The sequence below is a fragment of the Rhinatrema bivittatum genome, chromosome 2 (genome assembly GCF_901001135.1).
Source record: "Rhinatrema bivittatum chromosome 2, aRhiBiv1.1, whole genome shotgun sequence".
Classification (NCBI taxonomy): Eukaryota; Metazoa; Chordata; class Amphibia; order Gymnophiona; family Rhinatrematidae; genus Rhinatrema; species Rhinatrema bivittatum.
Genome location: NC_042616.1, coordinates 156835782 through 156854604, shown reverse-complemented (window position 1 = coordinate 156854604; position 18823 = coordinate 156835782). Strand labels below are relative to the sequence as shown.

Here is an 18823-nt window from a genome sequence, read left to right as displayed (position 1 = left end):
CATGCAGCTGTCATTAGGGAGCTATCCTACATGATCTGTGATTGGGGAATCGTTAGTTCAGTCCTAGAAGGGATCCAACGGCTCCTTCCACATCCACCTCTTACAAAGCTTCCTTACTACTCACCACACAAAAATAATATTCAAATTCTGGTATTACCTCAGTAACAGCAACACAAACTTTATTACCAGTAACATCGTGAAATAATACAAAACTCAGCTAAAAATATATTCAGAACATACAGAGCAAACTTTCAGTATCATGACATTCTAACTGCCAGACTCAAACAGTAATAACTCTACCCATGAAAGGGCAACATAGTGGTCATTATAACAGGCCCTAGAACACAAAACCAAGCAGGACTGCTATAGTCACCCACAAAGAGCCTTCACATTAGCAGAATACCTTGCTTGCATCATACAGACAGATCATCACCAAATACTAATTAAATGATCACAAATTACAAATGTACAGACAAAATCTGTAATAGAAACCCCAAGAAGCCAGAATCTGCTCTAGTACAAGGACTAGGGGGGCATTCCATGAAGTTAGTGAGTAGTACATTTAAAACAAATTGTAGAAAATTCTTTTTCACTCAACACACAATTAAGCTCTGGAATTCATTGGCAGAGGATATGGTTAAGGCAGCTAGTGTAGCTTGGTTTAAAAAAAGGTTGGATAAGTTCCTGGAGGAGAAGTCCATAAACTGCTATTAATCAATAGGGAATAGCCACTGATTGTTGCTGACATTAGTAGCATGGGATCTATTTAATGTTTAGGCACTTGCCAGGTACTTGTGACTTGAATTGTTCAGTTGGACCCTTGGGCATTACAGACCCTTGGTCTGACCCAGTATGGCATATCTTATGCATCAGTAAATCCCTCTAAAGCAACCCACACCGGTGCATGGTCTGAGATAGCCAAAGGACCAATATCTGCCGTCTGCACATGTGGGAAGGAAATCCCAGATATTAATATATAATTGAGTCAGAACTTCAGGTCATGTGGCCTGGAAGAGTGGGTAAAATCCATCTCGAGAAGATGGAGACATCTCCAAACATCTATAAAACATAAATGTTCACTTAGATATGGGATACCTCTCCTCTGAGAACTCTTATTGGGGGACCTAGCCGGGCAGCGATCTATTTGGGGGTCAGAAACCACATTGAAATCACCACCAAGAAAGATAGGTATATGAGAATAGGGGGCCAAAAGGTTAACAATCTGAGTGAAAAAGGCATGAGAGTCTATATTAGGTGCATAAATACTCCCTAGAATTATCCAACGACCAAATAATTGGCCTTCCACAAAAATGTAGTGATCCTCGGAATCCTGCATTACTTTTAGCGTTTGAAAAGATAGGGATTTATGTAGTAATATAGCCACGCCTGCTTTATGAGCAGTAGAGGAGGCATGAAATACTTGCCTAACCCATTGCTTCTGCAATTTAGTGTGTTCAATGGTCGTTAAGTGTGTTTCTTGGAGTAGAGCTATGTCAGTTTGGAAATGCCACATAGCCTGTAGAAGCTTGTAGCGTTTCTCCACAGTACCAATACCACTCACATTTCATGAGATACACTTAAGAGATTTGGCCATTATCCTCTTCCAAAGAAAGAAAGTGAGAAAAAAACGACTATGCATTATCACTGAGTAGAGGAGAGAGACCCCCCGGCCTAGGTCACCCCCGAAAAAAAAAATCCACATAAAACCAGACCTGTGAAAGAGACTCAGATAAGGAAAACACACAACTGTGGTCAAACCCATAAACCTCCCCCCACCCAACTCCCCAGTCTCCCATAATCTAACAAGAACACCACATGGCTGTGAAAAGAAGCAGAAAAATAAAGATAGTACATATAAAGAACCATCTGGAATCCACATCAGGGGACACATGTTACATGCCATGGGGCTCCTCCCCCCAAAAAGAAGAATCGCAGAAAAATTAGCCATGAAAATGGCTAATTTTTCTGCGATTTTTCTTTTCTTTATCTTTTCAATTCAAGTACTGCTGTTCTTTTTCACAACTAAAAACAAAAAAGAACAGCAGTAACCCAGCCAAATGTTGGTCCACTAAATATTGAAAGTATAAATGATAGCAATGGTAACAGCTAGCCCACTATTAAAAAAAAAAAAAAAAAAAAAAAAAGAGAAAAGTCAAGTATTGTCCATATTTTGAAGGAAAAATAAGCTTCCTGTGGGGTAGCAAACAGATGTGCTTTGCCCTGATGCATGACACAAAGTTTAGCAGGAAATACCAGCGTAGTGTGCACATTTTTCTTGATCAATTGGTTACAAACCGGTGCAAAGGATCGTCTCTTCTCTGTAACACTAGCAGAATAATCCTGGAAAAGTAGAATCTTTTTCCCCTCATATTGTAGATCCTTCAGTTTCCGATATGCCTGTCCACCTTATAGGTAAAGTTGAGAACATGAAAAATGACCACTCATGCCTTAAGGTTCCTTCCAACTGATTAGGAACATGATTGTTGTGGTGGGACCATCCCTAGGCAGAAGGAGAGCCAGTGCTTGCGGCAGCCATGTTTCCAAGGTTTCTACCAGATGGGAATCAGGAACAGATTCGGGGAAACCCACCAACCTGAGGTTGCTTCGTCAGGAACGATTCTCCAAATCATCCACTTTTGCCAGGAGAAGCTCCTTAGAAGTTGTGAGATCTGAAATAGTGCCTTCCAGGGCTTGCACGCAGTCCTCTAACCCAGATATTCTGTGCTCGGCTTCTATCAAGCTTTGTTTAACCACAGTGATATGAGATCCAAATCCTGCAATTTGCTCAGAGAGCTTATTTAATTGACCTTCCAGGGCAGCTATTATTGTGGCAGCCAGTTCAGAGGAGGCAGGCTCTGCCATTGGCGCCACTGCCTCCAGCGGTCTGCCTGTGGTGTCGGCCATTTTGAGCTCTCCCGGCCATGCTTTCTCCTGATCTCTTTGCGTCGCTCGTGTCGACATTTGGGGGTCAAGCTCGGAACAGGCACCGTCTCTTAAAAGCAGGAGGAAAGAGAAGTTGGTTGCTGCGAAACACACTGATCGTGCTGCTTGAAAAAGGGTTATTTTTGACCAAAAGGGGGAGGGAGTCCCCAGAGAGCTGGCAATGTGCGACCGGACTCTCTCATGGCATCACATGACCCTCAAATCATTTATGTTTAATTGATAAAAGCCCTTACTAAATTACTCTAATCTTGACAAGCAGCAGAGATTACTGATCCAAGTATGACATGGTGAATAAATTATACTCTAAGAAATAAATAATTAGAGATTGTAATAAAAAACTTGAAGTCCAGGAATCTGGTTTTTAAATATTATAAATAAATACAAATAACCAAACTACCTCATGAACTATTGCAGTATCAAAGGAAAACCCTAACCCATCTTCATGTTCTAGCATCTTGACTACTTCAACTCTCTTCTATGGCTTCTCCAAGTTCTAACATTCTCAATTCGGTAAAACTAAATGCCCTCTTCCTAGTTACTTATGTCAAAACACAGGACCATATTTCTCCTTTCATCAGAAAACTTCATTGGCTGTATGTCTTTGTTAGGATCCAGCATAAAAATGATCCTGCAGGACAGGATCTGTGAGGAGGAAGGGAGACCTGCCTGAATCTGCTGAGCCCTGGCTAGACTGGGTAACATCAAGCTAGGTTGAGAGAACATTGCACAAATCTCATCTTAGGGTGAGTTTCCTCACGCCGAAGGTCATCAAATCTTCACAAGAGAGCACTGTTCTGTTCGTACGACTCACTTTGATTGTCAAAGTGGCCCCTAACCCCTACACTAATACCTAAACCTCACCTCCAGTTACTAGGTGGGTCTGCCATAGATATATAAATACCTATCTAGCATGAGGGGATTATGGCTAGTCTCTCTCTCTGTCTCTCTCTCTCCCTCTCTCCCTCCCCCCCCCCAGTGGCCCTGATAGCTGGGCTGACCCTTCAGGAGCTTAAAAACATTGTAACATGCAATAAAGCCCTATCACATGGTTTTACGCAAATGAAAAAGGTGTAGTCAAAACTATAAGCCCAACCCACTTGGCCAAAAGTCCCACCCAATATCCTGTCATTTGCATCGCACCATGCGTTATGGTGCTTTCACATGCATTAAAGGCATTTTTTGCATGCGAAAACACCATTTAGCACTTTGATAAATGACCCCCTGGGACATGATCATGTTATCAAGAGGAATGCAGAACAAATTTTAATCTAGAAAAACAGCAAGAATCTTGGGGAAATGCAATTTGTCTTTGATTAAAGGCCAAGATTTTTTTTGCAATGTATATTATAAGCTCTTGAGAATAATTCTTGTAGGTTAAATTTACGTATACTAAATTTCCTAAAGCTATTAGCATTTTCCCAATTGAGCTGTTACGAAAATTCTATGTTGAGGTGCTAAAGAATCCTTATGATTTGGTTCCTAAGGCATACTATTTACTTTATAGATATATTGGGAATTCTTTTTTTTGAAGGTGTTAATAAACATGTGGATAAAGGTGATCCGGTAGATGTAGTGTATTTGGATTTTCAGAAGGCGTTTGACAAAGTCCCTCATGAGAGGCTTCTACGAAAACTAAAAAGTCATGGGATAGGAGGCGATGTCCTTTCGTGGATTACAAACTGGTTAAAAGACAGGAAACAGAGAGTAGGATTAAATGATCAATTTTCTCAGTGGAAAAGGGTAAACAGTGGAGTGCCTCAGGGATCTGTACTTGGACCAGTGCTTTTCAATATATATATAAATGATCTGGAAAGGAATACGACAAGTGAGGTTATCAAATTTGCGGATGATACAAAATTATTCAGAGTAGTTAAATCACAAGCGGATTGTGATACATTACAGGAGGACCTTGCAAGACTGGAAGATTGGGCATCCAAATGGCAGATGAAATTTAATGTGGACAAGTGCAAGGTGTTGCATATAGGGAAAAATAACCCTTGCTGTAGTTACACGATGTTAGGTTCCATGTTGGGAGCTACCACCCAGGAAAGGGATCTAGGCATCATAGTGGATAATACTTTAAAATCGTCGGCTCAATGTGCTGCAGCAGTCAAAAAAGCAAATAGAATGTTAGGAATTATTAGGAAGGGATTGGTTAATAGAACGGAAAATGTCATAATGCCTCTATATCGCTCCATGGTGAGACCACACCTTGAATACTGTGTACAATTCTGGTGGCCGCATCTCAAAAAAGATATGGTTGCGATGGAGAAGGTACAGAGAAGGGCAACCAAAATGATAAAGGGGATGGAACAGCTCCCCTATGAGGAAAGGCTGAAGAGGTTATGGCTGTTCAACTTGGAGAAGAGACAGCTGAAGGGGGATATGATAGAGGTCTTTAAGATCATGAGAGGTCTTGAACGAGTAGATGTGACTCGGTTATTTACACTTTCGAATAATAGAAGGACTAGGGGGCATTCCATGAAGTTAACAAGTAACACATTTAAGACTAATCGGAGAAAATTATTTTTCACTCAATGCACAATAAAGCTCTGGAATTTGTTGCCAGAGGAGGTGATTAGTGCAGTTAGTGTAGCTGGGTTCAAAAAAGGTTTGGATAAGTTCTTGGAGGAGAAGTCCATTAATGGCTATTAATCAATTATACAGGGAATAGCCACTGCTATTAATTGCATCAGTAGCATGGGTTCTTCTTAGTGTTTGGGTAATTGCCAGGTTCTTGTAGCCTGGTTTTGGCCTCTGTTGGAAACAGGATGCTTGGCTTGATGGACCCTTGGTCTGACCCAGCATGGCAATTTCTTATGTTCTTATGTCCAATGGTCAGTTCCCTTTATGGACTGATGCATTGGAAAACTTGACAGCTTTATTGCAGGAATCTTAGATAGAGATTCAAGATGATGCTTGTTGTTTTTGCTTTGGAACATGACCGTATATGGACCATGAAAATTTTTTTCATTCCTGTAATAAGTCTTTTTTGAGGCAACATTTGGCGATATTTCCTAATATTGCCAAGGCAACCCAACTTAGAGGTTATTTCTGACTAAAAAGCAATGGGGCAGATCTTCAAACCTGCACGCGGGCATAGATTTGTTTGCGCAACCCGGCGTGAACAAATCTACGCCCAATTTTATAACATGCGCGTGCTGCCTCACGCATGTTATAAAATCCAGGGTTGGCGCGCGCAAGGGGTGCACAATTGTGCAACTTGCATGCGCTGAGCTAGGCAGGCTTCCTTCATTCCCTCCCACCTTCCCCTCCCTTCTGCTATCTAACCTGCCCCCAACCCTATCTAAACCCCCCCCCCCCTACCATTATCGTTAAGTTACACCTGCCTCTTGGCAGGTGTAACTTGCGCGCGCCGGCCAGCTGCCGGCGCGCCATCCCCCAACCTGGCAGCTGTTCCGGAGGCCTCGGTCCCGCCCCCAGAACGCCCCAAGGCTGGCGTCCCACCCACGGCCCTGCCCCCGGAACGCCCCTTTTTCGGAGCCCTGGGACATATGCGTGTCCCGGGACTTGCACGCGCCGCCGAGCCTATGCAAAATAGGCTCAGTGTGCGCAGGGGCAGATTTTCAAAGGCTACGTGCATAATATACGCGGGTAATCTGAGAAAATCTGCCCCAATGTGTATTAAATATTGGTGCATCTTTTCTTCTACAATTTCCATGTAAGTGTATTGTTAAAATGCTTTGACTCATTTTGAACCGAGAAGGACCATCTCCTGTTCTTTCTTAGTGATTTTGTTTCATTATTAATGGCGAGTTATATTATAGATTTATGGTGCATTTCTTATTATAATTTATATCCTATAATTTAGGTTCCCATTATTGTGGACTTATTGGATTTTAATTCTTCTGTTTTTATTTTTCAAACTACTGGAATTTCTTTGATTTATATATCCATATTTTGATTGTCCTTGTTTGACTTGTTAATTTTTGAAAAATTCTGAAAATTAAAAAAAAAAAGATTCTGCAGGTTTTCAACATAACACTTCCTACCTCATGAATGGTTGCTCATGCTCCATCTCCTTCACCTCCATATGTGCCTGAATCCTCACTACTCTGATTCCAGTTGGAAGAAAATATTTTCCCTGCATGTGCCTCTATAATTCTTAACTCCTACATTCTTCATGTGAATGATTCATTGTATTGACATATGTTTTTAAATGAAATTTATCTCCTTTGCTTTTGATTCTTTTCCATTACTCTAATCAAAATCTGCACAGTCCTTCCATATAAGTTCTTGTTCAACTCATTGGGTCTACATGCTTACATTTACCCCTGCTTGACTCTTATTGTAATGCATTTTCCACAGTTCCTGGACAGCAACTTTCCCTAAGTTATGATACCTTTTGTTGAACCAACAGAACACTTGTCTAAAGATGTAGCACATGAGCTTTCAAGTCTACATATATGTCCCTTCTTCTCATCAAACCTTTTCATGAAAGATGCTATACAAACCAGGGGCTTATACTATAGAACATTGCCATTCTCACCTACAAAATCTTTGCTAGGTTGCAGTGGTTAGCATTACGAGGATTTATATATAAGATGCAATTAGAATTTTGAAAATGTACCACAATATGATAATAATTATGCACAATAAAACATCGAAACTACTGCTCAGAGAATACAATTTTCATATTACAAGATATTATTTATACCAAACTTTTTAACAAGAAATAGGCTCATACCTGTTGATATGCCCAGGACAGCAGCTTGTATCTGTAAGACCTTCTCATTGGATAACTCAAACTATAGAGTGCATGTAGGAGAGCCATGTAAAAGCTGAGAAGTCCAAATTGTTTTCTTGATAACATCCATCTGTGCAACCACTGTGGAAACCTCTTGTGCTTTGTACCATAGTGCAGCTGAAAACCTGCTGCTAATATTCCTGGTAAATAAACCAAAGTCAAAAGGGAGATTGAAACCACGGGCAAAACTTTGTTTATGACCAGGATTGGAATTTTATAGAACACATTCTTGTTAGCTGTAACAAAAGGGTGAAGTACTTCCCTTAGAAAAGTGTAAATAAAAGTAATCACTGACAAGGTAGTCGCTACCTTCACTGGCAAGCACCATTTTGGAAAGAGGTCAGGTTTACTGTATAAATCAGAAGGGTCTTCAGACACCTTCAAACTGAATTCTTGCTGAGAATGGAAATGCTCTGCCTCTGGAGTACTGGTGACTTGAAAATCCATGTTCTGAAAAAAAAATAAAATAAAAAAAAGGCAAAATAAATCTGAACATTTAAACATTTAAATAAAGAGAATTAAATCGAAGAGATTATTTGGCAACACTGACTTCATCCCCTGCATGAAAAACAGGAGGCAGAATATACAGATCACAAAAAATATGATATAAATCACTTCCCAGTGAAAGGCAGTTTGGTTTCTTTGTAAAATCCTCATTAGAGATTAACCAGGTGAAGGTTTCTCAAAAACACTGAAATGGTGCATTGTGGATGTAGTAAAACTTGTTTTTTTTTTAAATAAATCTTATTGGATGTGCCTCTATTATTTTTCCTTTCTGCGAGGTGACTTTCACCTAAACTGTGGACACAATGGGGTACATTTTCAAAAACAGCACACGCGCGAACAAAAGTACGCTGGATTTTATAAGATATGCGTGAAGCCGTGCGTATCTTATAAAATCCGGGGTCGGCACCAGAGGCAGGTGTAAATCTGCAGCGCCAGCGGGCTGCTGGCGTGCCATCACCCGACCTGGGGGCTGGTCCGGAGGCCTCGGCCACGCCACCGGGCCAGCGCCACGCCCCCGGACCCGCCCCTGACCCCGGACATGCCCCGGACACGCCCCAGACACGCCCCCCACCCCAGACACGCCCCCCCGCCCCTTTTACGAAGCCCTGGGTCTTGCACGCGCCGGCGGCCTATGCAAAATAGGCCGCCGGCACGCGAGTACCCTGAGCACGTAAATCCGGCCGGATTTACGCGCACAGGGCTTTTAAAACACGGCCCAATGTTTTTGAGGAGTGTAATCCTATATATTTGTTCATTATAAAGAAGTTGCCTACAAACCACTTATTGGATGCAGTATTTGTGCTTAAAATATTGATACTAAGGTCAAATATAACATATTATTAAACATTAAAAGCTGTGAATGATTTTCGATTAGTTCAATTTATATTAGAAACAGGTAAGCCCTTGCAAATTAAGGCCTGGATTTTCTAAAATCACAGGCCTTTGAGAATCGTGTGGTACTAGGGGGCAGGGGGGGGGGGGCGGGCCTGCGAAAGCCGGCAGCGATCGCACCACCGCGGTGTTATCGCTGCCGGCTTTCGCAAACCAATAGCGCCACCGTGAAAGGTGGTGCTATTGGGCGCGTTACTGGCAGCAATAAGGGTTCTTACCTTTTCGCCGCCAGCGATGTCTCTGCCGCCTCTGCCCAGGTGCCGCCCCGACTCCTCCCCTTCCGGTGCTTACGCCGCCCTGATCTAGGTATCGCACGCGAAGGCCCCCTGAATTACCAACTAAAATGTGTTTTTAAAAGATATTGTAGTACAGTACAATTAATTCTTGGAAATGTAGAATGATAGGAAAATAGGGAAATAAGCCATCTTATTTCATTCCCTGGATCCAAGCAGGATTGAAAGTACCTGTGTAATCTCAGACAAATTTCTATCTAACCTTATCTTAAAAACCCCCAATAACAAAGATTCCACAGTCTCCTAAGTGAAACTTTTTCCAATACTTGTCTACCTTTTCAACTGAAAGTGAAAGACTTTGGGGCTGATGCAATACAGTGCGCTCTGCCGAGCGCACTCTTTAACCCGCTGTTGGACACCACCCCACCCCACCTTCCCTTCCCTTACCTCCCCTGCCCTTTCCACCCCCGCCCTTCCCCCCCTCCACCTTTTTTTTCTATCTGTAAACTTACTTCAGCCCTGGGGCTGAAGTAAGTTATGTGCGCTGCCAACTGCTGGCGCGCGATCCCCAGCACAGCAGCAAATAAGGCTGCTGTGCCGGGAGCCTGCCCCTGCCCCGCCCTTTTTTGCAAGCCCCGGGACTTACACACGTAAGGCAGTCGTAAATAAGAAAACAAAGGTGTGTGTGTGTGTGGGGGGGATTTAAGTAATGCTGGTGAGCGGGTTATATAGGGGGAAGGGAGGGGAAGGTGCGGGGGGGGGGGGCGGAAGGAAAGTTCCCTGTGAGGCCGCTCCGAGTGCCGGTGCGCAGTCTCTTGGCCTAGCGGCCCCACGCCCCTGCCCTGCCCCAGACTGCCCCCACACTGCCCCTTTTTTCAAGCCCTGGGACATACGCACGTCCCGGAGCTTGCATGCGTCGCTGGGCCTATGCAAAATAGGCTCGGCGCGAGTAACCCCCTGCACGTGTAAATCCAGCTGGATTTACGTGTGTAGGGCTTTTAAAATTTGCCCCTAAGTGTATGTTGCTCCAGGCTAATATATCAAAACATAGAGAAAATGATATAACTATTCAGGTAGCACTGAATTTTTAATTCATCAGCATACCACCAAACGTATACTGTATTATCAATTCAAGCTTTATCAATATAGCAACAAATCAGGTAAATTCATGGCTAATTTGATTACAACCAACAGAGGGTCTAAATACATCTCTGCTTTGAGAACAAAAAAAGCCCATTTAACTAACTCCATTTAAGATATCCTTCAAAGTTTTAAAACTTTTTATGCTCATTTATATTCTAATTTAGGTTATATATAACCTAAATGATTGTTCTGTTTTTAAAAGCCTCTACTTGTTTTATGTTCAAATACTTATATACTTACCTTTGTTAAATGTATAACGCTTGTATAACCTTTGTTAAATGTATAACGCTCCGGCGTAAGTTCCTGTTCACTGTACACCGACGTGATATCTTTGATGAGCGGCGGTATATAAAAAATTATAAATACATAAATAAATAAATAATAAATTCTTCCGAAGGCTGGGAAACAGAAAAATGTAAACTATTTCGTGAGAAGGCAAAGATTCCTACTTTTACGGATGACCAATTGTTGTGGTTGAAAAGATCTATTTCCACTGATGAGATTCTAGCGGGTATTCACCAAGCTAAGCGTTTCAAGACCCCAGGTCCTGATGGTTACAGTTCAGAATTCTTTAAGATCCTCATAGATCAGTTTTCATGACCTTTGAGATCTGCTTTCAATGCTTTGATTAAAGGGGGATGGTTTCCTGATCATTCCAATTTAGTGCATATCATAGTGTTACCAAAGCCGGGGAAGGATCCACTCAACCAGTTCTCTTATAGGCCAATCTTCTTGTTAAACTTTGACCAAAAGCTTTTTTCAAAAATGTTGGCAGATTGCCTGTCTGTGCTTCTTCCCAAAATTATATGTCCTGGTCAAGTTGGGTTCATTTGCAGGTGTTCTGCTTTAGTGAACATGCATTCTCTACTAACAGCTATAGATCTCTGTCAAAGAGCCTAAGAACCCTTTTTGGTGGTCAGCTTTGCCGCTGAAAAGGCATTTGACTTCCACATGTAAAAATGTTATTACTAATGTAAATACCTATACCTAATGTTATTCTCTTTCTTTTCTTCTCTCCTCCCAGTTCTATTACCTTGTTATTTGTAACTGCTTCCTTCTACACAAATAGGTTATTGAATTGTTTACTGTACACCCCTGTTATATGTAAACCGGCATGATGTGTTTGCAACATGAATGCCGGTATATAAAAATTTTAAATAAATAAATAAAATAAAATTATTTATTTTTCATTCTGGACAGATGGGGGTTGAATGGTCTTTTTTTTTTTTTTAAAGCTGTCTGAGGGAGATCACGTGAAGTAGTGAGCTGGGAGGACGCGTTTCTCACCAGCTCCAGGGCCCACTTCACCCATTGCGAGCCATCACAACCTAGCAAGCACTGGGCCGAGTCCACAGAGACATAAACAGAAAGAGCCTATGTCCATAATCAACTATATGAACAGATTGACTCCGCCGATGACATCTAGGGCTGGCAGGCGAGAGAAAGAGAAGCCGAAGACGACTACCCCCAAAATGGTGGCGGTTGGAGAGGGGGAGTCCTCTGCCACACCGGCAGCTATAACGATAGCTGATATAAAAGAGGCTATACGGGAAGCGTTGGAAGACAAGCTGAATTACATAACTACCCAAATAGGAGAAGTTAAAGAGACTTTAAACGAGCTAACGACACGCTCAGAGCAAGCGGAGAATAGGATTTCCAGCGTACAGGATGATACTCTGCAGATGGAAAGAAAATTGGCAGACACAGAAAAAAGAATGCAATCCCTACAAAGCAAACTGGAGGATCTTGAAAATAGATCCCGGCGGGATAACCTACATTTCCTTGGTTTCCCGGAAAGTCTGGATGAAAAATCTTTATGCTCGATCTTGGAAACATGGCTGCCGGATACCCTAGCGCTCCCGCACTTACAAGGAAAGCTTGTCGTGGAACGAGCTCATAGGATCGGAGCCAAGAGGGATGACTGCTCTTATCCGCGGTTAATAATAGCAAAAATATTAAACTCTGCCCACAAATCTGAAATCTGGAGGGCATCGCGAGGACAGAAAGATTTAACTTACCAGGGGCAAAGCATTCGTATCTTTCAAGACTTCTCTGCGGGGGTCTCTGAAGCCAGACGAGGCTTTTCGCCTTTATGCATCACGCTACATAATCGGGGAGTGAAATTTTCTCTGCTCTTTCCTGCTCGTCTGAGAATATGGCACGCAGGCAAGGTGCATACCTTTGAGGCCTTGGCCCTGGCGAAAAATTTTGTGGACAAAATGGCCGACAAGTAAGAAAGCACGGGCGGCCGACGCTGGCGGGTTATATATAAAAAAAGAAAAAAAAGCCAACATCAAGCGGGAGTTTAGCTTATTTTCATTTGAAAAAACAAAAAAAAACCAAAACAAAAAACAAAAGAAGCACTACCACCAAATCGGAACTACCATAGGAAGTTTTCCCAGAATCCTCTAGGGTGGTGGATAGTAAATGTGCCGGCAACGCAGGTAGAAGCCATCAGACAGCTAACGGACTAAGAGACAAAAAACAAACAAACAAAGACTTGCACAACAGGAAGCTAAATTGCAAAGCGGACAGAATGTGTCCCCGGTAATAAATAAAATTCGTGAGGATCTACCTGGTGGACTCGGATGGAAAAAAACAAAAACAAAAAAACCCACACTTTGTGAGATCGCCGAGTTTCTACGATGGTTCTACAAAGGAGAGTCGAGGACGGGGAGGCGGCATCACGAGGTACCGCATAGAGAACCGGAACGACTGTATAGGAGGATGCACAAACGGCGCGGAACAGAGCAGATCTCCAGACAGCGGGAAGAATCCTCGGGGGAGCTAGGGATGATCGGCAGAGCATCATGAAGGCCACCCTCCAGACGGAGTATGAACTCTTGGAAGCCACAACGCTGTGAAGGGAGGACTCACCCTCGGGGTAGGACCACTATTGCCAGGTCTTCCCTTTAAGGACAGCAGTGGGACGGCATTTTCACCTGCTTGGGGTTCAGAACATTGCATAAGGTGCCCCGTGCATTTTCAGGTCTGAAGATTAACTGCTGGGACCAGCAGTGACTATGGGGGCAGCGGACAGTGGGACTCCTAGTTACCTCTTTCTATGCATCCTTCAAACCGTAATTTTTCCATTGAGGTTGTAAGGGTGTTATGGTTGTGTTGTGTATTATAATAAGTTAATTCCAGGTACTGGTGAAGTGGGTACCCTGGACACATTAACAGGATCTCCATGCCTCCAGTAGGTTTAGGAGGTGTTAAGGTTTTATTTAGCATTGGGAATGGGAGGGGGGGGGGGAAGGAGAGGGGGAGGGTTTATGATTTATTGCCTGGTTACACATTGTTTCAGAATATCCTGCAGAGAGGTGCTGTGGAGACCATCCTAATGTGTCAGGTTCAGATGTGGTATGGGGGGGATTGAGTTAATGTTTTTTTGTAACCTGTTATATTTAGATAAAAGTTGATGTCTTTTGTATTGCTTGGAATGCCTAAGAGTCCAGGTATACCGAGTGATATGTTATGTACTAGTTGTTTTTTTTTTTATCAATAAAAGTGTTGAACATTAAACCATGTCTTTCTATATGCTCTGTGATTTTGAATTTTAGAATAGTTTCCACTATTTTTCCTGGCACTGAAATCAGGCTCACTGGTCTATAGTTTCCCGAATCACCCCTGGAGCCCATTTTAAATATCGGAGTTACATTGGCCACCCTCCAGTCTTCAGGTACAATGGATGATTTTAATGATAGGTTACACATTTTAACTAATAGATATGAAATTTCATTTTTTAGTTCCTTCAGAACCCTGGAGTGCATACTATCTGGTCTAGGTAATTTGCCAGTCTGGTCTACTACATCTTCTAGGTTCACAGTGATTTGGTTCAGTTCATCTGACTCATCACCCTTTCCAACATCCTCATTAATAAACACAGAAGCAAAGAATTCATTTAATCTTTCTGCAATGGCCTTATCTTCCCTAAGTACCCCTTTAACCCCTAGGTCATCTAATGGTCCAACCGACTCCTTCACAGGTTTCCTGCTTCAGATATATTTTTTAAAAGTTTTTATTATGAGTTTTTGCCTCTAAGGCCAAATTCATTTCAAATTCTTTCTTAGCCTGTTTTATCAATATTATTCACTTCCCTATTTTCTTCAGATGGATCCTTCTTCCAATTTTTGAAGGAGGTTTTTTTTGGCTAAAATAGCCTCTTTCACCTCACCTTTTAACCATGCCGGTAATGGTTTTGCCTTCCTACCACCTTTCTTAATGCATGGAATACATCTGGTCTGTGCATCTAGGATTGTATTTTTAAACAATGTCCATGCCTGTTGTATACTTTTAACCTTTGCAGCTGCACCTTTCAATTTTTTTCCCAACTATTTTCTTCATTTTATCAAAGTTTCCCCTTTGAAAATTTAGTGTTAGAGCTGTAGATTTACTTATTGCCCCACTTCCAGTCATTAGTTCAAATTTGATCATGTCATGATCACTATTGCCAGGTTGCTCCACCACCGTTACCGCTCTCATCAAATCCTACATTCCACTAAGAATTAGATCTAAAATAGCTCCCTCTCTCATCGATTCCTGAACCAGTTGCTTCATGAAGCAGTTGTTTATTCCATCCAGGAACTTTATATCTCTTGCATGTCCTGATGTTACATTTATTCAGTAAATATTGGAGTAATTGAAATCTCCCATTATTGCTGCACTGCCAAATTGGTTAGCTTCCCTGATTTCACTTAGCATTTCATCATCTGACTCATCATTTTGGCCAACACATATGGATTTTATACCCACACAAGGAATTTATACCCACATAGATTCTACTGTGTATTTACGGCCCAATTTTAAAAGGTCCACGTGTGTAAAAACCAGGGTTTATGGACGAGGCCGGGCCTTGCACGCACTACACGCATTTTACAACAGGCCCGGCCACGTGTGTAACCCCCGTTATGCGCTGAAATGCCGGGCATGCTGAAAGGGGTGGGCCCCTCTCTTAATTGTGCATACATTCTAGTGAAAATGCACAAAAGAGGCATTTGACTGAAAGTAGACCTCCCTTCAGATCTGACGCGTATAGTACATCTTTCATGAGAACTTTGTGCCTGTGTCCAGCATTGGAAGTACGTCTTAGCCACCCCTCACCCTTTCTCATTGCCAGAATACATTTTTCATCTGATAGGAAAAGTTCATTATTCAAACTGCAATCAATGACTGTGAAAAAATCTTTATAACTTGTCATGTAATTTGTTGCTCCTGAATCAATATATCAGTCTACCAGCATTTTTCTTTGAGCAAGTAGGAAAATGCAGCTCCAAAGCTATTCGATGTTTCTTTGGCTGATTGCACATTTATTAGTTTCTATTGTCTCTTGGGATTACCCATCACAGCACAAGCTCAGATTGTGCCAGTTAAAGCTTCAGGTCGGCCCAAGGGGAAAGAGAAACCCTCAGAGCAAACTGGTGGAGGAGAAAGGAACCACACACTCCAGCAGGCTTTGGAGTTGGGACCTAAGGAGCTCGGAGGATGGCCTTGGAGAGATGGGCGGGCCAGAAGGGGCATTAAGAGGCCAGAAGGAAGTGTGGTTTCCTCCCTTAGAGCAATCACAAAACAGACTGGAGAGGAGTGCATTAGCAATCCAGGCCAGGAAAACTTCTGAAGGCAGGGCTACCAGGAGGCATGCCCTGAAAAGATGTTGCTAAGGGGAGATAACCAAAAGCTTGCCCAGAATGTTTGCCAAAACAGTTAAAGTGTGATAGTGTGACATTGCAAACTTGTCTAAAGAGAGAGAGACTTTGTAGTCTAGGTGTTTGGTTAAAAAGAGTTTTTTTTTTTCCATGTTGTGGCATGAGAGGTAGGGCAGCATAGCCCAGTGTGATAGAGAACTAGAAAGGGGTTTATTTTCCTTTTTCCCTATGTATGGGAAGCCCTGAGAGATATTTTGATCTGCAACAGGATGAATTAACTCTGGAAAAGAGCATTAGAGCAAAGTTACAGTGAAGCAGAGTCGATACAGCTTCAAAGATTGTAAAGTAACCCAGATACCCTGGCTGGAAGGGACAAAGACTTGAGCAGTGTGAGGTAACTAGTGGATGTTGCAGTGGGAGATTAATATAATGTCTTCAACTGCCTAAATATTATTTGGGGATTAACCAGTAAGCTGTGAAGTTTTTCCTTGAATTTCTCAGAACTTGGACCTCAGAGTCCTGCAGAGAGGAATAGCGAGTGGAAGCCTCATCTGTGTTCTGATGGAAAGGGTTCACCGGGCGGCTGAGGACTTCACACTCTACTAATGTCTAGTAGTTCAAGTTTCTAATCTAGCCAATTTCTTTTAAAATGTCCAACCTTCCTGTACTAGTAACATAGCTTGGGGTCCAAGTGCCCATTAGTTACACTCCTGCTGTGAAGGCAATTTTGCTTTTTTTGAGCTGTGCCTGCCCACAAACCTCATACCCTATGGGCTATGTTTATTCACCATCCCCCTCTCCTGGTAGTGAAGGCAGTTGGAAAGTCTTTATTTCTTTGGTCTCTCCCTTGGGTTGAGCTGCATCATGATGCCTGCCAGTAATTTTGCTTCAGCTTTGTGATGAAACTCATTCATGAGTTTGTGTCTTACATACTCCAATGTTAATTCAGACTCAGGCCTTATTTCTAATACATTTATTAGAGGGCCATATGAAACAGGTAAATCAAACAGTAATATTGCTGATACATGGTTCTTTCATATCCTCTCCCATGCCTTTTACTGGAAAGCCACTCAGGACATTAGTCCCTATTCATCTGACTGGTACATCTCCTCATCCGGTGTTCCTTAAGGTTCATCTCTTTCCGCTATTTTATTCAACATTTACCTAATATCGCTATGCCATCTCCTCAACAGTCTCAACATTCAATTTAAGATCTATGCAGATGACATCCAGTTCTTTATACCTTACTCCTCATCCTGGTCTACCACACTCTGCACCGTATGTCTGCATATTAAAACCATTAACACATGGCTATCCCGTAACTGCCTCAAATTAGACACTTCTAAAACAGAAATCCTTCACTTCTCAACCATCCCTCATTCTGCCTGGAGACCCCTATCTAGATGATTTGCCTATTCCAATAGTCTCAAAAGCACAAAACCTTGGGGTAACCTTTAACTCAAGTTTAACCATGTCTTACCACATCTCAACCACTGTTATAAATTCTTTTTTCAAACTCCACATTTTAAAACATCTCCGCCCTTATTATTTTCCAAAGAATTTTGCACTGTCCTACAATCTCTTATTCTTACAGGTATAGACTATTATAATGCCCTCTATCTTGGTTGCACAACAATGCACTTCGCCCTTTGCAACTAATCCAGAATATGGCTGCACGCATTCTAACTGGTACCTCTCGGAAAGCTCACACAACTCCAAATCTATACTTGCTACATTGGCTTCAGGTTCAATACAGAATGCAATATAAAAAGTCTTATCTATCATACTCAACCTAATTTACAATGATTTCTCTACCTGGGTCTGTTCACGTCTCCGCATCTACCAACCTAGCAGGCAGTTACGTTCCCTACATAGAAACCTTCTAGAAATACTATCAGTCCGTTTGGCCAGGCTCGATATCACCAGAAGGCTCACCTTCTCAATTGCCGGCCCCTCGCTTTGGAACTCTTCCCAGATCATGTAAGGCAAAAAAATATTGCACAAGGAATTAAAAAACACATTTCTTCTCAGTGGCCTTTAGATCGCTCTCTATTGCTTGGTAGGCATTTCACAACATCTGTTACACCTCTATAACTTTTCTTTGACTTTGCCAGGCCTCAGACCATGATTATGCTCCTTTTTATCCCCCATTTTATTTTCAGTGTTTCATGGTATTCTTTTTATGTTATTTTAATCATGTATATTAATAGAATTAAACCGTTTTGACCAACATTTGTTGTAAAAGCAGTATGTAAACCCTTTTTAAATAAATAAATAAATAAATAAATGATGCGGCTGACAATTTTTTAAATAAATAAATGCCTCACAGTCTTTCTGTGATTTCTACACAGCATTTCGTGAACCTCTGCCTTAGACTGTATAATTTGTGAAGGATAAATAGTTCACTGTTGAAATTACTTTTTTTCATGAATTTTTTTCACTGATTCCCACATTTACTCACTTGGATATGTATTAATTTACTATCTTTCACATTTAAAAAAAATCATAACCTTAGCCTGTGTATTTTTCTCATCCCAGTCCTCTGAAATTATGGTAGGTCTATCCTTCTACATCACATTCCATGGTATTTTTATTCAGCAATATCTCTTTTAAACTTCCATGTTTGATAATTGCTTGCATTGAATTTAGTCAAATCTGCTCTGAGGTCAATACTGGAAGCTGTGCTCTGAGTT

The 18823-nt window shown here is 41.8% G+C and overlaps 1 protein-coding gene across 6 annotated transcripts in view; it reads right to left on the bottom strand.

Moving 5' to 3' along the window:
• STEAP1 (STEAP family member 1) overlaps positions 1-18823 on the bottom strand; it is a 77147-nt gene that overhangs the window by 30752 nt on the left and 27572 nt on the right. For 5 of the 6 annotated variants that reach the window (XM_029588780.1, XM_029588778.1, XM_029588776.1 and 2 more), the window contains one exon: positions 7652-8161. In XM_029588780.1, coding sequence (XP_029444640.1) covers positions 7652-8158 — 507 coding nt within the window. In that variant the 5' untranslated portion in view covers positions 8159-8161. Of the gene's footprint in view, positions 1-7651; positions 8162-18065; positions 18098-18823 lie in introns of all 6 variants that reach the window. The other variant, XM_029588781.1, reaches the window with a different exon arrangement.